This window comes from Carassius carassius, chromosome 10 (genome assembly GCF_963082965.1).
Source record: "Carassius carassius chromosome 10, fCarCar2.1, whole genome shotgun sequence".
NCBI classification, from domain to species: domain Eukaryota; kingdom Metazoa; phylum Chordata; class Actinopteri; order Cypriniformes; family Cyprinidae; genus Carassius; species Carassius carassius.
Genome location: NC_081764.1, coordinates 30,299,204 through 30,321,965, shown reverse-complemented (window position 1 = coordinate 30,321,965; position 22,762 = coordinate 30,299,204). Strand labels below are relative to the sequence as shown.

The 22,762-nt window shown below is 39.3% G+C and overlaps 1 protein-coding gene across 2 annotated transcripts; it reads right to left on the bottom strand.

Moving 5' to 3' along the window:
• Positions 1–2,365: 2,365 nt before the first annotated feature.
• Positions 2,366–22,322, bottom strand: LOC132152148 (ubinuclein-2-like). Of its 2 annotated transcripts, XM_059560881.1 has the most exons (17): positions 21,591–22,322; positions 19,160–19,276; positions 18,970–19,071; positions 18,547–18,675; positions 17,515–17,615; positions 16,816–17,332; positions 16,122–16,192; positions 15,885–16,014; positions 11,165–11,274; positions 10,905–11,015; positions 10,665–10,805; positions 10,537–10,584; positions 8,320–8,365; positions 6,847–8,178; positions 6,069–6,276; positions 5,715–5,783; positions 2,366–3,369 (listed from the first exon to the last, which is right to left on the bottom strand). In XM_059560881.1, exons 1-17 carry the CDS (start codon positions 21,891–21,893, stop codon positions 3,323–3,325), a joined length of 3,582 nt encoding a protein of 1,193 aa, XP_059416864.1. In that variant the 5' UTR covers positions 21,894–22,322; the 3' UTR covers positions 2,366–3,322. The 2 variants fall into 2 exon arrangements, with proteins under 2 accessions (XP_059416864.1, XP_059416865.1); XM_059560882.1 differs by lacking the exon at positions 5,715–5,783.
• Positions 22,323–22,762: the final 440 nt, after the last annotated feature.

Genomic DNA, 22,762 nt, shown 5'->3' with positions numbered 1-22,762 from the left:
CGCGGGGTTTTTTTATGCGCCGTCTCTACTCAAAAGACCAAGATTCCTTGCGAATGGAACATGCGCAGAACACACATTTTGATTGGGATATGCCGAAACGCGTTTACAAGACCAAATATTCGGGTTAGAAAGGTGTACCCCAGGTATAATATCCCGGTTTTTAAAAACCGGGATATGAGCATATCCGGGTTTTTGCCGGTGTTTACATGGCCGTGCGCGACCGGGTTATTGCTAATATCCCGGTTTTGAACGGGTTATTGGCTGCATGTAAACGCAGTCAGTATTTACTAAAGCCAACTTTTGCTGAAATAACAGCCTGAAGACACTTTTTTTATATCCACTGGTAATGCTCTGAATCCTGTCTGCAGGTATTTTGAACCATTTGGTCATTAGTTCAGTCAGGTTTGATGGCTGCTGAGCACTCTTGACAAGGTTTCCAGTACTGATGGACCCTCCACCAAATTTTATAAGTGGGGAGCAGGTTCTTCTCTAACGCCGTGTTCTTTTTCCGCCATACAAAGTGTGTCTTGTGACTAAAGAACTCTTAAATCTGTCCACAACACATTATTCAAAACAGAAGAAACTTTACGGACCTCAAACGACTGCTTGTTGGCAATACGCAGAAAAGGCTTTTTCCACATAACCCTTCCACTGAGCTTTTCCTTGTGCAAAGTGCATTGTATCCTCCTCCTTATATTGATTAATTCATAAAGTTTTTAGGTTATGAGACCATTCTTTTGAGGTTTCCATGTTGTTACTTTCAAGTAGAGAATCAAGTAAAAGCAAAGCTAGCAATAGCTACCTTAAACATCCTTTTTCAAGACTGCATGCGAGTTTGCAATGTTAAGGTTCATTGCAACACAAAATTAATTTGGCTAGCTCAATCAATCATTAAGCATAAGCATTAAGTGACTACATGCATGCAGATCAACACAACTGAAAGGGTGCCCAAAAGTTTGCACAGCCTATTTTTCCACATTCAGCTTTATTATTTCATACAACTCAACACTGCTACACTAAGAATTTATGTATGAAAAACATCACATTAATCAGCTTTCTCTATAAACTGAATGGCATATCACTATGATATTTGTTTTATAAAGACAGAGCAAATAATCCGGCCTCAGAGTGTTGCCCAATCATTTGCATAAAACTGTATACCGCTATATATGCACAATTTATATTGTGCGTACATATCTATACACACAAACACACACAAAATTGCATGGGTTTATTTATTAAATTTAAGTGTAACCTATACTCAAAATTACACAAATTAATTTGTGCTACTCAACCATAGGGTCAAAATGGCAGATAAATTGACTTTATGAAGTGACAAATAAATAATCTCTGATATATTAAAGCCTTGTAAACAAATACAGTCCCTCAGTAATGCCAGTTACGTTACTACAACCATATCCACCATGTTTTTTTTATTGAATTAATTTTTAGAGCTTGTACTTGAAACAAAATGAAAGCATTTAATTCCAGACTCAAGACAAAAATAATCTACCCAAATAAGAATTTTCAAGGTGAGCATCAGTTAAAATTATGCACATCCACTTCAGCATTTTTTGAAAAAAAAATAAATCAATCTATAAAATTCCATTTTAAAGTGCCCCTATTATGGATTTTTATGGAAATTCCATTCAGTAACACAGCTCTAAGTGAATGAAAAACATATTGCGAAGTTGTAATATTAAAGTGCACCATGTATAAAGTTATTGTCTCTTAAAAGAAAGAGTCGGCTCTGAATCATTGAAACGAGTTGTTTTTAAAACGAATCCCAAGCCGTTCCATGTCGCCGTCAACATGAAACACTAGCATATTGCCTGTCTACTTGTTGGTCTTTTCGCGTTAGTCTGAATGAAAAAGCAAATTCATTCTTTGCCACTAGGTGCCGCTTTTGGAGAGGTGAAAAAGCGGTTTCCCTGGTAACGCTGTACACAAAGCAGCACTGCTCACAAACACTGCTTTATCAGGTTTTACAGGCATGATTAAATGAAAATTAAACCAATTAGATCAATTACCGCTGAACGCAAAGGAGGGGTTTAGAAAAATTAATCGTTGAGCGAATCTTTCAGAAGTCGTTGAGCAAGTAAGGTAAAAAATAAATGCATATTATAAGACAATGAAAGTGTTTTTGACCTTGCGTGCATGTCAGCCTGTTGTTGGAGACTCCCAAAACCAAAATATGAACCTTTCATAACCAATAATAGGGGCACTTTAAAAGTCAGTCCATCACAATATCCAGAGACAACACATTTAGGATGTTATACTGAGCACAGACACCTGACCTGTTGCTTGTCAACTCTGAGCGAACGCTGTCATCTTTGGTGCCATTTCTCATTTGAACACAGTCATAAGCTGCAGGTGAGCAGTGCCAGACATTTTGAAATGAACAGGTGGTGACAGGATGAAATGACCAGAGATGAAAGGAAGAGCTAACGGTCCAGTGAGGTAACAGGGCAGACCCATCGCACACAAACACAATTAATGTCAAAAGTGGAGCTTACTTTGCATTGAAGCATTTACAATCCTGCATAGTTATTCAAACTTACAAACTAAGGCGTTTTATTGAAAGTCTTGGGAGTTCTTGTACTGATATTAAACAAAACTGAAAGTTCAAGTAGGCCATAATCTCATAATTTTCCTCTATGAAAAGCTTTCACACGATTGATTCATTTATCCATAAAAGAATGTTTTTTTTTTCTTTCACAAGGTCCAGTGAGATACGCAGCACCAAAGACAGCAAGACATCAGCACACACAGATGAGAGGAACATCATACGTACTGACCTCCAAAGAAAATAGATCACTTAATCTATATTCTATATACATACCCATTTTAGTCTACTAATACACTGTCTACCTGTCAAAAAATTATAAATAATTTACCCATGTGTATTATTAACAGCTACTATTCTAACAGTCAGTAGAAGGAAACGGTTGGACTATCACATTCCTTTAGGAGTTCAACAAACTAAGAAAATAAACACAGGAATGCGCATTTCCAGCCGACATTAGCTTAAATAGAAATAATGTTGCTTTGTTTCGTACTCCTCTCACTTCCTCTAGCTCTATGTCCACAGTGATTAAGGTCTTGTGTAAACATGTTGACAAACAAACAAAAAAAAATGTTTTAATGCACCAAATCTCACTCCAATCATCCAGAACACCAATCGATTAAAAACAGAATGATGTTAAGTGAAGAAGGGTAGTTAATGAAGTTCCGTCTGAAAGCAAGCGCAGTAGGTGCTCATCCAAGCAGCTGAAAACATCTGTCACCAGTGGTGTCCACTTCTACATTCTGGGTGTGATGGTCACTGGGACTTCCTCTTCGTGTCTCCCCCCTGACTTTGGTTTGCATCTGAAGAAAAACCAGAAAAACTCTTGTCACTGTGCGGTTAAAATCACCATTTCAAATTACAGAAAAAATTATCCGTTCCAAAACCCAGTGAGCAACATTTGCCAACACAAAGGCCGTTCCAAACCACGAGCATGCCTTATAAAAAACCTCATCTTGCCTCTAGTCTTTTTGGATAAAGAAATCCCACAATACATTGTGAGGTTGGATAATCAAGGTAATTCAGATATAGGTTCTATTTTCTACCTGCATTGTATACTACGGGGCCATGGAAGGCTTGAATCTGATTGGCTGATGAACGTTCTGAGGTGTGCAATTATTTTCTGGGAAACGCACGGCGAACGTAGTTCCAGGCAGCTCTCTTGACCGCATTACAGTTCGATATCACTTCGCATAGTTAACAGTAATAACGGTCACGCAGTTTGCACAAAAAAGATGCTGTCAGCGCAACCCTGACGATTTTATCAGTTAGCCTATATAGTGTAGCTACACATGACATTTCTCACTAGCGAGGTAATAACAGCGATGTTTAGAGACGCTGCAGCAGAAGAGTGTTAAGAGACGCACAGAGGTACGTTAGCCTTATTCACACAAGCTCTCTCTCTCTCTCATCTTTCTCGGTCTTTCTCGCTCTCTTTCCAATAACTTCATTAATAACTCCATTAGAATGCTATCAACGGCTCAAGCCTCCATCACCAGCTTTAAAACGACGTTTTGGAACTAGCAAAAGAGGCATTGGATGAGGTGCGAAAGAAATAATCCTACTCACAATAGCAATTTAAGTGCAAAAACCGGACGAATCCTTTTAAATCTATCATCTGATCGTTGTCTTGAGGTATGGTAACCGTAGTATAAGCGGAATAATTGAGTCCGGGCCGTTGAATTATTAGAAAAAGAATGCTCCGCTTCGCGTCGTGGCTGCATCTCCACCTCGGGTGTGCATTATTTTTTAAGAATTAAATGGCGGCCCGTCGTCAATTATGCTTTACATCATAGCTGCTTTTGTGGAACAGTTTATAGTCCTGTGAACAAATGACCCTTCTGAACTTAGTCAAGTACACAGACTAGTTTAAATCGGTCTAATAACTGACTTATGAATCACTATTTTCATCAATAACGCTTCACAATAAGGTCATATATGCTGACAGGAGTTAATGCTTTAACATGAACTAACAACGAGTAAATATTAATAGAGGTTAATAAATTATGTACAAATATAATACTTAATAAAATGCTTTAATACTGAATTAAACCAATATTAACAAAAACATTTGATCTGAAATTTTTTTACTAGATTAACATTACTTAAGACTAATAAATGTAGAAGAACTGTTTATTGTTAATATTATCCAGTTAACAAATGAAACCCTACTTTAAAATGTTACCATTTTGTTCACCAGAAAACTACTACAGCTCCTCAAAATCAATAAAAGATTCATAAACCTGAATATTTACCAGAATCACCGAATTCCAGATTTTGTGAACAAATTAAACACTAAATATTTGCAGAGTACTTAACATCAAATAATTACAATGCATTTTGTGCGTTTCAATTTTTGACAAGAAAAAAAAATCCCAGCTTTTAAAAAGTCAATTTTAGTGCACAATTCAAATAATATGTGTGGTTTTGGTGCTATTTCCGTGTCTGTGTAAAGGCAATTCGAAAAATTGTTTCCTAAAACATTATAAATATTAGAAACATATTGCCTAAAATGTGGTACTGAATTGTGAAATATAGTTTTTTTTATTTTTTTATTTCCATTTTTGTGTTCAGGATTTTTTAAAATCCTTTTTATATCTTTTTGGGTGCGACAAACTCAAAACACATTTAATATTGCTTTACATGAAATTAAATGTGGCATGATAGATTGTTGTATCTGCTTATATCATTAGAAAGTTGACATAAAAACTGCCATATGTACATTTTACATGTTTGCATCAACTTTTTGAACGTACATCTAAAAACATAAACAGCAAATACATTTAATAGTTCAGCCTCAATTTATATGAATGTACCAACTGACAGCATTAGTTTGGAGATTTCTTTCATTACAAAAAACTATAGGCTGCTGAAATATTTCCATCTGAATCTAATCCAAATTGAATTGTGAAATCGGTGTCAATTGCGACCCATGAAGAAGGTTTCGATTCAAATCACTTCAGTTTGGATTCTCCCTCAGAAGGTAGCTGCCTATGTAGACAGCCATCCGCACTCTGGGTTTTGGAGCAGGGCTTATGTCACACTAACAAAGCACAAAAAAGGACTGAAACAAGTAGAGGAAGTAAACGTCAACAACTTAAACCTAAGAGAGAGCAACAGTGAGCTGGAGGGTTTCTGCAGCGTTTACCTGAGAAAGCAAGCTGCAAGTGGGGAGGCAGAGCGACCTGAGACCCTGGCCGAAGACTCTTAAACAGATCTGGGGGACAGCAGGACAGGTGGAAAGAAAGATGGACAGAGGGAAAGATGGAAGAGTTCACAGCAATCCAGGAGCAAATGGGAAGACAGGAAGGCAGGACCAAAACAGGATGTGAAGTGGAGAAAGGGGAAGAAAGTGGGGGAAAAAATACAGATTAGGGAGTCATGGAAAAAGAGTCAGACGAGCCACTTTACAAAAACACAGCCAAACACGATACGTGCGAACATACAAGCAAAACCCCAGCACAGGAAACAGGAGAGCCGCTGTGCTCATGTACACACTCACTCTGTGCCAGGGTGTATCCTGAGTTGGCAGCGGCTGAAGCTCCCATGTTGCTGCAGCCAGGAACTCCAGGGCCTGGAGGGTTAAAGTTGAGGAGCGAGGGGAACTGGAAGGGTAGAGAAACAGGCACTAGACCCCCGAGCATCCCGAAACCCAGGGGAAGGGAAGGGGGCACTGAGCCCAAGAGATTACTTCCTGAAGCTGAAGACACCTGTGGGAAAGATGGCTTGATTAATGGTTAGAAAATACGGGGGGTTGTGGGCATGCTGAAAAATTTAATAAAAATGTATACACCTAAATGAGTTGTCTGGCATCGGAGTACACAATAACAAAACTAAAACTAGATTTGCAAGCAATTTTTCCACTTTAGTGGTCAGTACGTAAATATATTTAGCTTGTAACAAATGTAAAGTCTTTATTTCAAATCAATGCTGTTCTTCTCTACTCACTCTATTCTCTATTTAAAAAATCCTGAAAAAAGTTAGTTTAAAAAAACAACAACAACGTACTCTTCTCACATTAATAAAAATGTTGAATATATGAAATAATATTAATATATTATGACATTATGAATTCATATGTTTTTATAAATAACTCCTGTTATTATAAATTGTAATTATTTCACACATCACATGATCTACTAAGTGACTGACTACTGAAGCCGCTTTGCATTAAACAGCTGTCAAACGCATACATGTAAAGTGCTACCACAGAAACGGGTTTAGCATGACCAAACATTTTGTATAAACAGGCTAGAAGTGATTGATGCTGCTGGACTCACCTGTAAAAGATGAGAGGACACTGGAGGAGAGGACAGGGTCATGGCTGATGCCCGACTCGTTGAAGACTTGGCACTTTGACCAGTCCCTCCCAATGGCCTTTGCCGCTGGTTGTGATTGGCTGGTACCATTGAAGGGGAGGGGCTACCATCCTGGCTCCCAACAGACAGGGGCGTGGCCATCAGGGTGGTGCTGGTGGTGTTTGTGCCACCACTGGGCGAACTACTGGATTTGTGTCCACCTGCAAAACTGTAACTTGCCTGTCCTGATCCAGATTTGACTCCGGATCCCACTGCGGTTCCTTGCCCGGTAAATGGCGGCCTAAAGGTTGGACTTTTGGGGTTGTATTGGTGCAAGCTGGGGATCATTTGAGGCCTGGGGTGGATGAGAGAGGGAGATGATGAAGGTGAGGGTGAGGATGAAGGAGGAGGAGTAGGGGCAGGGGGTCGCGGTGTGAGTTTGATGATGGGAGAGCTGCTACTGTGGGAAGACTTGGTGAGTGTAGCCTGCATGGGCGTGATGAAGTTTGACTGGTTGTGTGGCAATGAGGGAGTCTTAGCCTGTGAAAGAAGGGTGGAAGGAGAGGAAGTGGTTGGAGGAGGAGACTGATGAGGGCTCTTGGCGTTTATCTGTGAAAGATGAGTGTTCATACGAGGCTGCTGGGAAACCACAGTACCGCCACCTGTAGTGGATTTGCTAGCACAGTTTTTTGTTTGTCCAACAGGGGGCGGAGTCTGAACCAACTTCACTCCCATTGTCCCAAATGACCTCTGCTGTGGAGGCAAGAGGGGTGAGGCGGTAGGAGGCGGACGGGGTTTTGCAGACTGCACAGTGTTCATTCCTGAAACACCAGCTCTGTGAGTGGGCGTTCCCAAGGGTCTCTGCACAGGCCCCCCATCCTTTAGCATCCCGAAGGTCTCGCCTCGCATGGAAGATGAAGGAGATGAGGTGAGTGGAGAGGACAGGGAAGAAGAGGTAGAAAGAGTGCCCATATTTGCCATAGAGATACCAGAAGACTCTATTTTTGCTGTAAGGGTGGAATGTGACAGAGGAGAAGAATAGTGGCCGACTCCAGAAGCGGATCCGGGGACACTGGGAGAAGAGGTGGCGGGAATGCCATTGTTCGGCGTCAGACCCTTGGCAGCATTACTGAGGAGTGCGAGAGCTTGGGAAATGGAGTCCAGAGAGTTAGCGGCCAGATCCTCATCAAGTGAATCTGAGAGGCAGATGGGTTCAGAGGTGGAGGAGGGCGGTCTGCAGGCTGGGGCAGGTAAGGCAGGTGAGGCAGAGGTGGATCCAACACCTGGAGCAGGTCTCTGTGTCCAGCTGATGTCCTGGAACAGATCATGGGTAAAGCAATGGCAAATAAGAGAGCATAGAATTCTAACCATAGTCAACAGGAGGACAAAACTGATGAAATTGCACGGTTTAAGTATATAGATGTAATGGTGCAAAACTGGTTCAGTTTTATATACCATCATTTTGGCAGCTTTTGGGGTTGGAACAATCCTTTTCTTGCCCCTGTTGAAAAAACAATTCAGCAATCACAATTAGCTTAAAGAGTAGTTAGGAGTAGTTTAAAGACAAAGACGGATATTTGGTGCAATGAAGCATTGTAATTAGAATGTTAATGCATCTGTTTTCAGATCGTCAACAATCACATGGCTTCAATGCAGCAGGCTGCAACTAAATCTGACTAGCCAATAAGATTTGCACTTTGTGACACATTGTCACATGCCCTGAGCTGCTGCTGTTACATAAAATTACAGCTTGGTGGCACTCACAAAAAGGATTTTGCTAAGTGACAGTGTATTGTAAAGGAAGAATCCAGAAAGGGCTCTTTTTCTCTATAATCGAGCATTTAGTGTACATGTAAAAACTGTTTGACCTCCTTTCTTCTCTTTGATAAGTGAGTGTCAGAATCAAAAAGTTGCAGAGTCTTGTGTGCACAGGTGTATTTCTGCTCTTCTATTAGTTCCACCAACAGTCATTTTTTGAGCTTCGGTCTGAACAGACAAAAATCGCATATAAAAATTGTCAAATTTTTGTTCCAAAAATTTGTGTTGATGTGAAGCCTTAAAAGACATTCTCCACACAATCCCAGTGCACTACATCAAGTCTGTACCTTTTCAGTCATCTGATTTATTTTCTCCAATTCAAACCATCCATCTTTATATAATCTAGTCTACCCTCTCCCTCTTAATATTTGTTCAGCTCTGTGAAGTCAAATTAAAGAACAAAATTACCAACATTGGTTGCTCATTCTCTCAAAATCCACTTCCTGATTCCTTAATCCATGTGAAAAACAAGGAAGTGAAAATACATCAGGTTTTTATAATCCACCACACAAACAGGGCAGTGGAATTTTCTTCCTTATTTTTCCATGCAGCACTGGCACAGAGATAAATTTAATTAAGTTACAGTGACAGCAACCCTAGAGTCGTAATATTTTGTGTTAACATTGAAATGAAGCCTATTTTAGCACCATAATTTTTTTGTATTGTGACACCTATTCCACACAAATTAAGCACATTTGGCTGAAAACTCAACATTGCCATAGAAAGCATTAAATCAAGTTAGAGGGACACCCTACTAGATTAACATTTGTCCTCTAAGCAAGGACATATTTGACCATGAACCACAAAACCAGTCATATGGGTTAATTTTACAAAATTTAGATTTATACATCAAATGTATAAATAAGCTTTCCATTGATGTATGGTTTGTTAGGATTGGACAATATTTGGCAGAGATGCAACTGTTTGAAAATCTGGAATCTGAGGGTGCAAAAAAAAATCTAAATACTGAGAAAGTCGCCTTTGAAGTTGTCCAAATGAGTTCTTAGCAATGCATATTACTAATAAAAAAATGTTTAATATATGTACAGTAGGTCATTTACAAAATATCTTAATTTTACATGATCTTAACTTAATATCCTAATGATTTTTGGCATAAAAGAAAAATCACTAATTTTGATTCATACAATTTATTTTTGGCTATGGCTACAAATATTTCCCAGCGACTTAAGACCTGCTTTTCTGGTCCAGGGTCACATAGGAGAGACCACGCACAACCACCAATTATATTTCAGAATGTCTGCCATCAACTGAAATTAGAAGAACATCGATAGCATGGGGTGCTAGAAATATATCTTTTCAATGAAACATTAGAGAGTCACTATAAGTGGTAAAGTTAGATATTGGGGAATGTATCAAATCACAAAAACAGAAGAACGTATTTTTTTTTTTTTTTAAAGACTATTTACTAATGCACAATCCCATTACCAATTCATATTTTGCTCCACATCATTTAGAGGTTTATAAACCAGCCAGAAAAAAAAAAAGAGATATTCAACATTTGAATTAAACATTTCCTGTATTTGGACAAGCAAGTTCATAATTCATTAGTATGATCACTTGCACTCTTCATTGCTAATCTTTAGCCAAATAATTAAAATTTTTTATACATAAGCAACAATGAGATATATTTTTAGACCCAGATATATTTGCATTAACATTAAACTAATTTAATGTTCTATGTAGAAAATTCACTTTGCATATTGTTTTTCTCAAGCGCATCTGTTAAACACATGCTTGTGTTTATGATAGACCCTTTTTCACCCATCTTACATCTCTCCCCACTATGTATGCAAACATCAGTGTAAATAGATATGAAGATGTTGATCTACTCACAGGCCAGTGAGGTGACCATGTACTGCCCGACTCTCCTTAAAAAGCATCCTGAAAAAGAGGAAATAAACTTTTAGTTACATGGTATCTTACTATAAGAAAGTAACGCTAGCACACAGTCAAACACACACCTTGTCTGCATCCAGCCTTTGGGCCAGAGTGGCTTGACTTCATTCTCCATGAAGGCTTTGAGATAGTCCTCCACAGACAGAGAGCACTGCTCCAGCTCATAGCAGCTCAGCTTCACACGCACCAGGTTACACAACAGAGTCCTGGGGGAAAAACACACACACACCCTTTACTTCTTACACTGTCAGTCTAATAGTGGCTCTGCTTTATTATTCATGATTTAAACTTGCTAAAATCTAAACCTGAGTTTGTCATCCCATATGAACTTCTTCCTTGGTCCCACCACCCTCTTTCCTGGTTTCTCTTCATCATCATCCTCCGATCCATTCTTCACTCCATCTTCTATCTGCTGCCTGTGACACAAACAGAAAAGTGAATCTAATAATCTATCTATATATCCACGCCATCTGTTTGTCATTTTCCACACTCCATTCTACTAATCTAAAGAAGCAAATCATGAAATCAGAAAGAGGCAGGAAGTTGGGAAAGTTTTAAGACTTACTTAGCTGCAGCTTTTGCCATGCAATCCATGTTATATCTGGCAATCTGCTCCGGCATCACGCTGCACACGGCTAGTTTCAACTTTAACAAAGGTGTGCGCATCCGGTCATCCTGATTTAAGAGAAAGACAGCATGGAGATATCTGAGATGTATACACTGTCGGGAAGCTGATCTAAACTATTGCCTGTCCCCCCCAAAGATTTGTGGGTTGCACATGAGGGGCACGAAGCTCCCATTCCACCACATCCAAAAGATGCTCTATTGAGTTGAAATCTGTTGACTGTGGGGGCCATTTTAGTACAGTGAACTCATTGTCATGTTCAAGAAACCAATTTGAAATGATTCAAGCTTTGTGACATGGTGCATTATCCTGCTGGAAGTAGCCATCAGAGGATGGGTACATGGTGGTCATAAAGGGATGGACATGGTCAGAAACAATGCTCAGGTAGGCCGTGGCATTTAAACGATGCCCAATTGGCACTAAGGAGCCTAAAGTGTGCCAAGAAAACATCCCCAACACCATTACACCACCACCACCAGCCTGCACAGTGGTAACAAGGCATGATGGATCCATGTTCTCATTCTGTTTACGCCAAATTCTGACTCTACCATCTGAATGTCTCAACAGAAATAGAGACTCATCAGACCAGGCAACATTTTTCCAGTCTTCAACTGTCCAATTTTGGTTAGCTCGTGCAAATTGTAGCCTCTTTTTCCAATTTGTAGTGGATATGAGTGGTAGTGGATATTAGGGCTGTGCGATTTATCGAAATCGAAATAAAATCGCGATTTGAGTGTGCGCGATATCTAAATCGCTTTATAGCACGATTTTCCGCGGCCCTGACCTCCCGCAGTATGTTATCTGAACCAATCAGGATGCAGCGCACCTAAGTGGAGCGCGAGAACAGAGCAGACTGGGCATATGCTGGGCAAACTCCAGGTTCACACACTCTGTGATGCGCAGCCTTTTTTTTTTTTTTTTTGAGCCCATGTTAATGGATCAGAACATTCACACTGCACGCAGTAAAAAGATGAAAACAGAAAAGGTTATACATAGAAAGGTGCGAAAAGATTTAATATCTTGCGCATGAGCACAGAGAGAGTTGTGAGTGCACAGGACACAGGTTGAGCGAGAGGAGACACGTTGTAAGGCAGCATATATCTGAGCCTTATACAGTCTATTATCTGAGCACGCGCATCTGGTTTTGTTAACAGAGCAAAGGAAATCTGCGTGCGAGTCAGTGATGCGCGGGTTGATCCAAAATGAGCGGGTGCCTGCGGTCGCCCGCGGTTACGAGTCCAAAAATATTTTTAATGATATTCGGGTCACGGTCAGTCGGGTCCTTTGAAATAAAAATGCCAATTAAACCTTTGTCATTTATATAGTACTAGACATTTTTGAAATACATAGGCCTACACTTTATTGGCTGAATAACTGGCATGAAGATGACGCACAAGCTCAGTCTGCAGGTACAGATGGAGGCGGCAAAGAAGACTGCATGGGGAGCAACGTCGCTGTTTTTGGTAAAACATGATTTTGACGACTTCATTAAGTTTTGTTTAATAGAAAACTCTTTTTAAAAGATTTTCGTTTGGTATAAATTGTATATTAATTTTGATCAATGTTTTATCAATCAGTTGCCTGTATTTAATAAAGAAGAAGCAAATATATAGCCTAGCAGACAATGTAATAAGGCGCCGGCACGATCACTTGCATTGCATGTGAACTAAACTCAGTGTGTGCCTCACAGATTTGAGAAATATAGGCTATATATTACAGAAAGCTTGAAATGTCTTCTTTTAAACTAAAATATTCAAACCAAAATAAATGGGCTACTCTCTGATGATGTAATCCATATGAAATGTGCATTGTTGACATTTCTCTCTGGCGTTCATGGCGAGTCTGCATTGTCAACTTCATCTTTGCAGCGACACAGAAAACACCAGTTTATTACTAAACAATAAAATGACTCCTTGCATATTTTCGAACCAGCAGGCCATTCTGGGTTGAGCGAGACCCCACGGAATGAGCGAGCGGATCGGGATATTCAGAAATGCGCTCTCAGCTCACGAGCTCTGATCGGAACAAACCCGAGCCTCAATGTCTACTGACCTTGCAGAAACATACAAATAGACATAGCCAGACTAGACTATTTTAGTACAAATTATGAGCTTATTGGCGATTTTTTTATAATTCTTGACAAAATTATAATACATTAAGTTTTTTTAATTTTTTTTTGCCTAGTTAGTTTTGCCTACGTTCCTATGGCCCAATGACGCTACGATGAGCATTTACTGCTTTTTAAAAATGCGGGTCAGGAAGCAGGTATTTTTTTGCGGTCCGAGTTGCCGGCAGGTTGGTTGAAAACGTTGGTCGGGTGCGGGTTATTAATACATTGACCCGCGCATCACTGGTGCGAGTGGATAGATTCGCGCTTGCGCATTATTTTAATGTGCTTTCGTGTTACAATAATGCGCTCTCGTTGCTGCTTCTGAACCGCGTACACATAACTTACTGTATACGCACTGCAGATGGAGTACGTGTGACCCTTGGGCAATAAATATATTGGACAAAACATATAACACCTGAGCCACCGCTACAGTGAGCTCTATGACCAATGCATGGCAAAAAAAAAAATAAAAATAAATAAATAAAATAAAAAGAGAGGAAAAAAAATTTGTGATTATTTTGACTTATGTCTGTTCTAGAGACATTTGATAAAGCTCTCATTGGTTTTCTTTTGGAAATATGTTTAAAATTTATGCTGAATGCATTTATGACTGTAAAGCATGTCTGTCTGTGACAAAATCATGATTAAAATCGCAAATGCAAAATTGATCAAAAAATCGTGATAGGTTTTTTTTTGTCCATATCGCATAGCCCTAGAGCAGATTGTGAAATACTCAGACCAGCCCGTCTGGCACCAACAACCATGCCACGCTCAAAATTGCTTAAATCCCCTTTCTTTCCCATTCTGACATTCAGTTTGGAGTTCAGGAGATTGTCTTGACCAGGACCACACACCTAAATGCATTGAAGCAACTGCCATGTGATTAGTTGATTAGATAATTGCATTAATGAGAAATTGAACAGGTGTTCCTAATAATCCTTTAGGTGAGTGTATATTATATACAGTCGTGGCCAAAAGTTTTGAGAATTACATAAATATTAGTTTTCAAAAAGTTTGCTGCTAAACTGCTTTTAGATCTTTGTTTCAGTTGTTTCTGTGATGTACTGAAATATAATTATAAGCACTTCATACGTTTCAAAGGCTTTTATCGACAATTACATGACATTTATGCAAATAGTCAGTATTTGCAGTGTTGGCCCTTCTTTTTCAGGACCTCTGCAATTCGGCTGGGCATGCTCTCAATCAACTTCTGGGCCAAATCCTGACTGATAGCAACCCATTCTTTCATAATCACTTCTTGGAGTTTGTCAGAATTAGTGGATTTTTGTTTGTCCACCCGCCTCTTGAGGATTGACCACAAGTTCTCAATGGGATTAAGATCTGGGGAGTTTCCAGGCCATGGACTGGTTATCACTTTTGTTATCACTTTTGCCTTATGGCACGGTGCTCCATCGTGCTGGAAAATGCATTGTTCTTCACCAAACTGTTGTCGGATTGTTGGAAGAAGTTGCTGTTGGAGGGTGTTTTGGTACCATTCTTTATTCATGGCTGTGTTTTTGGGCAGAATTGTGAGCGAGCCCACTCCATTGGATGAGAAGCAACCCCACACATGAATGGTGTCAGGATGCTTTACTGTTGGCATGACACAGGACTGATGGTAGCGCTCACCTTTTCTTCTCCGGACAAGCCTTTTTCCAGATGCCCCAAACAATCAGAAAGGGGCTTCATCGGAGAATATGACTTTGCCCCAGTCCTCAGCAGTCCATTCACTATACTTTCTGCAGAAGATCAATCTGTCCCTGATGTTTTTTTTGGAGAGAAGTGGCTTCTTTGCTGCCCTTCTTGACACCAGGCCATCTTCAAAAAGTCTTGGCCTCACTGTGCGTGCAGATGCGCTCACACCTGCCTGCTGCCATTCCTGAGCAAGCTCTGCACTGGTGGCACTCCGATCCCGCAGCTCAATCCTCTTTAGGAGACGATCCTGGCGCTTGCTGGACTTTCTTGGACGCCCTGAAGCCTTCTTTACAAGAATTGAACCTCTTTCCTTCAAGTTCTTGATGATCCTATAAATTGCTGATTTAGGTGCAATCTTAGTAGCCACAATATCCTTGCCTGTGAAGCCATTTTTATGCAACACAATGATGGCTGCACGCGTTTCTTTGCAGGTCACCATGGTTAACAATGGAAGGACAATGATTTCAAGCATCACCCTCCTTTTAACATGTCAAGTCTGCCATTCTAACCCAATCAGCCTGACATAATGATCTCCAGCCTTGTGCTCGTCAACATTCTCACCTGAGTTAACAAGACGATTACTGAAATGATCTCAGCAGGTACTTTAATGACAGCAATAAAATGCAGTGGAAAGGTTTTTTTGGGATTAAGTTAATTTTCATGGCAAAGAAGGACTATGCAATTAATTTGATCACTCTTCATAACATTCTGGAGTATATGCAAATTGCTATTATAAAAACTTAAGCAGCAACTTTTCCAATTTCCAATATTTATGTAATTCTCAAAACTTTTGGCCGCAACTGTTTGTGTATATATATATATATATATATATGAAAGTATCATCCAGTCCTTCACCTGTATGTTGAGGCTGAGTTTCTTGAGTCGTTTTAGTAGCGCATCCTTGTTGCAGGGCACAAAGGCCTCCAGGTGAGAGTACACCTCTGAACGCATGTCTGCCGGCTGCTCCTGAACCTGCAGCTCAATACTGAACGAGAAGAAAAATGATCAACGACAAGAATACGAAAAAAATTACCACTGAATTTAAAGTCATGGATGACCGCTGAATAACAACACGCTGAGATTTTTACTTACTCCAGCAAGATATTATTCATATCCAGAGTGAAGAATTTCTTTCTGCCTTCTTGATCAAATTGCCTCGATGCCTGAGTTAAAACAATAAAAAATAAATAAATCAAGTTAGACAGGAAAATGGTATTACTGTAAGAACATGAAGTACCTGAAGTGATTTAAAATGGGAAGTGGATTTGTGGGCGTATATTTGCTCTCTCTAAATCTATGCATTTACCTTCAGTGAAAATATTTCATGTATTACATCTTAAACTTAGATGTAATGCAGTTTATTTAACGGGTGACTATCACCAAAAATAATTCATCTGCTCTCACAGAACAAGCTGGAATAGATTTCAAACCACTTTTCTGATGGCTTTCAAGACGTATTTCATACATTTTATTCTTGGGTCAACTTATAACATTAGCAAAAGTCATCATTCATTTCAAAGACTTCTATGTAAACGCCCCTACATTGTGTCTCTGAAACAGATAAGATCAGACTGAAATCAGCAGGGATCTTGTTAAAAATAAACTTGAGTCAGCTAACATTAGAGACATAAAGAGAGTTTTCTTCAGTCTGGAATGAGTAAATGGACTCTTAAAGCCCCGAGTATGGTTTTGACTCGTTTTAAAAGATCAAGAATTAGTTTTTCCACGACATGACCCTGTTTAACTGAAATGAGGGCTGCAGAAAAACAACAAAAGCATGACTCACAGCTCGGAGGTCTTCTATGCGCTTAATCAAAGGGGCTGGAAGACCATCAGGGAGAGGTGGAAAAGAGATGAGCCCACCCTGCGCTCGATTCAGTGCCCCTCCTCCAATCTTGTGCCCCAGTGATGAACTCAACCCAACCTGCCCATTCTCTCTGCCTGAAGGGGGCATCTGGGGGCCTGTGTCTAAAAAACTGAAGTCCAGGTCATGCATGAGATCCTGAAGCTCGCTTTCATTGGCCGAACTAAGCAATGACATCATGCCAGGGTCAGCTGCCAGGTCGGCTAGTGAAAGGTCATTGTTGTTAGCGTTGATTTGGAGATGGGAGTTGTGCAGTAGGTTGTTGGAGCTGGGAGTGTTGTTGAGACCAGGGCATGGATGAGACGCCCTGGCATCTCGTTTCCTCATCTCTTCCTTCTCTCGTGTGAATCGGCGGAGCATTGCAGCCAGACAGAGTGAATCCTTCATCAGTTTCTTTCGCTTCTTCTTCTCGGGACGATGAAGGCTCTGACCAGCCACTCTGTGAGCACATATATGGTCATAAAAAGTGATATTTCACTTTTCCCACTCTTTGAAAAGTCAGCCTACAAATGTCTTGCTAAACTTACACTTCACTTTAAAAAAAAAAGTAACCATTTAAATGGCATGACTTATACAAGTATCAGTTTTACAAAATGTATACACACAAAAGCAAATTCTCACCCTTGTTTGGCTACTTTAATCTTCCTGGGTTTTTTCTCCTCTACACTGGTTCCATCTTTCTTCTTCCTTCTTTTTATAAGTGGTTCCTCTCCATCTCTCATCTAGAATCAGAAAACACCATATTCCAAGACAAATGCCAGAAATAGGGTCTAATGAAAAACAAACTCTTAAAGCGATTGTTATTCTGCGGTTACCCGCCCTCATGTCATGCCAAACCCATAAGATTTTGTAAATCTTTGAAACACATGAGGATATTTTTATTGAATCTTGAAATATTTCTGTCACTACACTGAAAGACCATTCCATCAAATATTCAAAAATGTTACAAAAATTGTTAAAAAAAAATGAGTGTATGATTACAGCAGTCTAATCCAAGTCTTCTAAAGAGACACAATCACTTTATATGATAAACAGAGTTAACTTAGGCTTTTATTTTTTATTTCCACATTATTCACATATTTTATTCACACAACCAAGCACGTTTGAGCTTTTGTAACAATATCTGAGGAGCTCTATGTATTTGCATCCATCAATGTTTATATGCGAATAAAAGCCTTAATTAAATATGTTCTTCATACACTGTTTTAACCCCTCTGTTCATACGGATTTAATTTGTGTTTCAAAGATGAACAAAAGTTTTATGGGTTTGCAATTACATTAGGATGAGTTAATGATCAACTGTCTCTTTAACAGGTCTATATATCATTTAGTGGCCCTGTTTACACATGGAAACAACATCTGTCTGTGGTGATCTGATCACAAGTGTTCAGTCGAGACATATTATAAATAGAGGCGTGAATGGGGTTCAAATTGTTTTGTGATCTGCTCACTCAAACCACATCTGAACGAAGTCACATGCGAAGGGTTTTAAACTCTGATGATTTCATGCAGCTTAATCTAACCTGATTTTGAAAAGCCATCTTTATACAGATACACATGTTTGTGTTAAGGTGAAAATTAAAAGATCTGTCTCAACTGACCACTTTTGATCGGATCACCCAAGATGACTTGGCTAAAACAAAGTAAACTCACCCTGGGTTTGACTTCTTTGCCTCCGTCCTCTCCCTCAGATTCAGAGGCAGCTCTGAACTGCAAAGTACCCGTATTAATGTAGAATCCACCAAGCTTGGTGGTCAGGGAGGCAGGAACAAGCTCATCATACTAACAGGAAGAAGACACAATGATTTACACTGTTTGTTGTTTGCATTTCTGAGGTTACGGCTAAGTTTTAGCCCGCTATGATGGTATAATGACTCCAAAACCACACATTTCAAATCAATCGATGAGGTCAATCGAAATATATTAAATCACAGGCATCAATATGAATGGAAAAAAACAAAGAAAAATCCTTAGGTTCAGAGAGCAATGAGGCCGAGTTGGCAAACAGCATGTTAAATGCCAATCGATCATCTCCATAGTGATGTCTGTCTGTTGCCATGGCAAGTGCCCACTCACAGCTTCCGAGTTGTCTATGAAGGGGTCACTCTCATCGTAGCCGAAGCCAATGTCAATCAAATCCTGCATCCGGTCTTTCCGCCTCTTTTTCCCTGCGTTACCCTGTAAGGACGTCAGTGGTAGCGGCAAGGTGACATTTGAGTGCCCACACGTCTGAAAATGCAACTTAAAATCATAGAACAATACTTACGTATTTACTTTCAAGCTTTTTGGCCAGTGCCTCAACCTCCAGACGCTCTCTCTCAGAATCATTAAAGGGATCTTTTGGGTCTGGAGAAGACTTTGAATCTGGTGGATTCTTCTTGGCCTGGGGAGGGAAACATGAAATCACTCCAGGAAGGCTAGTTTGGGCATTTAATTTTTCCAGTTCAAACTAGTGGAACACAATGAGCACAACACATTCTGTACCAATATTATTCTGTGACCCATTTAAACTTAAAGGGACAGTCCACCTAAAAATTAAAAACCAGTTTCAGTTCTCACTGACATCCATTGTATGTTTTGTCCATACAATGGAAGTCAATGGGTACCGAAACGGTGTGTTTATCACAATTCTTCAAAATATCTTCTTTTGCGTCCCACAGAAGAAAGCAAGCTGTACAGGTTTGAAAAGACATGAGGGTAGGGCTGGACAATAATTCAATATCAATATGTATCGCAATATAATTTTTATTTTTTTTGTAATGGTGATATGATTTTTAAACACATTTCCAATATTTTGACATACATTACCAGTGTTTCCCATACATTGATTTATTTGTGCCGTTTAACTTCGTTGACACATGAGCACTGCACATTTCAAAATCAAAACACATCCTGGGTGTTTTATATGAATGTATCTCTTTGAAGGGAAAGGACTTTCTTCAGAAAAGTTTCGATGACATTTTCATTTTATCTGATAAAGAAGTGTTCATGAGCGGAGCTGTTTGATTACAGTCGTTACTGGAGAAACCGCTGGCTCTGCTGCTCTCACAGCGCCTCCTGCTGCCAGACAATCAGTTTGCATTTTCAATAAGCCCATCTCCTCTTTTTTGTTTGTTTTGTTTGTAAAGCACATTCGTTACAATCTGTAAGAATAATCAGCCTACACTACCAGTCAAAAGATTTTGAACAGTAAGATTTTTTTTCTCATCTGCTCACCAAGCCTGCATTTATTTGATCCAAAGTACAGCAAAATCAGTAAAAGTTTGAAATAGTTTTACTATTTAATAGCTGCTTTCTATTTGAATATATCTTAAAATGTAATTTGTTTGTGAGATTACAGATGAATTCTCAGCATCATTACGCAATCTTCAGTGTTACATAAACTTGCTGATTATCAATATTTAAAAGTTTTTATTTAATTTCTTAAGAAATTAAGAAATATATTGTGATATTAATTCTGGCCATATTGTCCAGCCCTACATGAGTGAATAAATGATGACAGAATTTCCATTTTTTGGTAGACTATCCCCTTTATGCCTGTTCACACTAAGGCCGAGAGAAATAAAGTTTTAATTAATAATCATTCTAATTCTGTGAGAACAAGGAAGTCCACACACCACAACTTTAACAATATGATACAGAGGAACAATATCAATGGAATCAAGTTCTAAAATATTAAAGACATTGACAGAATCCAATCAGAGCCAATCAGAATCTAGCTGACTTTAAAAAGCTTACGCATCTGAAACGGCAGACAACGTAACTTAAACATGCTTATAATAAACAGATCTGCCCTTTATTCAGTTTGAACTGGTGTTGCTGTAGACTCCATTGTCATGTTGTGTAGTAGTACAGTAGTATTATTATCATTGATATTATTAATAGCAACTTAAAATGACTCCGCTGATCATGCGATAAGACACCCATGAGGTGGCTACCTGCTTTATCTAGAACAGAACAGCTTTTTCTAAAAGACCGATACAAGTAGTCTATCACAAGTTATATTTCCCAAAATGAACACTTATGTATGCTTTTTTTATATATACATATATACATATATATATATATATATATAAATATAAATATATATATATATATATATATATATAAATATATATATATATATATATATATATATAAATATAAATATAAATATATATATATATATATATATATAAATATAAATATAAATATAAATATATATAAATATATATAAATATATATATAAATATATAAATATATATATAAATATATAAATATATATATAAGCTAAAAGTGTACTTTTAGTAGTAAACCATCTGACAGATGTCAAAAGCCAGGGCTTCACAGAAGTTACATGAACAGCACTTAAATACGGTTAGCAGCAATTCAGCTCTCCTTTAATGGTTTTGTAGGCACAAGGACCCTGGGGACCACAAGGGTCACGTACTCAACAAAGTTGTTTAAGAGCAAACAAGATAGAGATACGTTATATAATATATAAAATATAAAAATATATTAAATGCACTTCTCACTCATAACTTATAACATATGTCACCTTGCCATTTCGAAAGAGATCGACTTTATTTGTGGACTCCACTGCTAACAGACTAATGCATTAGCAAACTCAGCAAAAACAGTCATGCGGTGGCTTTATAATTACAAGTAATAGTTTGCTTACATACTCTTCACTGAAGTGATCGGGATAGTTACTGTACCTGTTGAGACTGGATGAGCTCGCTGTAGTTGAACTCGGCCGAGCACTGCTCGTTAGGCTCGGACAGACACAGGTTGAGGCGCACGGTCTTTCCTTGGAGCTCGTCGCTGTCTCGTTTCCCTATCAAAGCCCCGCGGTCACCCGTTGTCGTCACCCCGGTCCCCGTCATCTTCATCCTGCCCTCTCCGTCAAAACTCATCTCGGCGGGTTCGTCCTTCTCCAGCAGCCGTCTCCTGCCCTCCGCGCACGAACTGCCGGACAGGGCCGACAGGGTGACAAATTGCACTTTTCTCGGTTCGGCCATTTGGATGTTCAGTGTCTTGGACACACACTCACTCACTCACTCACTCACTCACTCACACAGTGGCGAGGCTTGACTTCGCCAAACAACTTGATTTAAAGAGCCTCAAGCCGGGCGTTCTGGGACTGTTCTGATGCTAGAGTCCCCTCCGCGTCTTACGGGGTGCGCCTGGGAAGGGATGGCCGGGTGAAGGTTGATTTTGGAGGCGCAAGCATCCTCGGTCGCTTCACTCGGGGGACTCAGGAGCTCCGAACAGCCATCTTAGATGAGAGAGAGTAAATAAAAGAGCGGAGACGAGCGAACTGAGCCTGCGCGCACACGGACACCGGAAACGGCGTGCGCGACGGAGAGGTTGCCCTGGCCAATCAGAAGACGCCGCCGGCAGCAGCGCGTCCAATCAGAGGCGGCCCTACAGGCAACAGACGTTTTAATGAGCAATTAGAGATGTTACAATAGAAAAAAAGGATTCCCCTTGAAATCGAACTAATACATAGATATGGAACTAATAGAGGAGTTTTTTTCCCGTGGCGTTTCCTAAGAGAGCTTATTATATGTGAAGATGTTCTTTTGTTGGATTTAAATGTAATATAATGGTAATATTTTACAATAAGGTCACATTGGTTAACGTTAGTTAATGCATTAACTAATATAACTAAAAATATGCAATACATTTGCTACTACGAACAGATACACCTTTTGTTAACAAATGGAACCTTATTTCAAAGTGTTACCAATATGACAGTACAATATAATTTATTTATTGATAGAATAACATCATATACATTTTCTAATCTTTTCTGTTAGGTTAAATCATCACACATCACACAATGTAAACAGCTCAATCTTAACAACCTGCACACTTTGCCTATATC

What these genes read in the sequence shown, in the direction of transcription:
- LOC132152148 (XM_059560881.1), bottom strand. Translation starts at nt 21,893, where the DNA reads ATGGCCGAACCGAGAAAAGTGCAATTTGTCACCCTGTCGGCCCTGTCC. An exon ending in ATATGGGATGACAAACTCAG is followed by an intron (nt 10,806 to 10,904) that starts GTTTAGATTTTA and finishes TTTTTCCCCCAG; the next exon opens with GACTCTGTTGTGTAACCTGG. An exon ending in CTTGCAGCTTGCTTTCTCAG is followed by an intron (nt 3,370 to 5,714) that starts GTAAACGCTGCA and finishes GTTTTTCTTCAG; the next exon opens with ATGCAAACCAAAGTCAGGGG.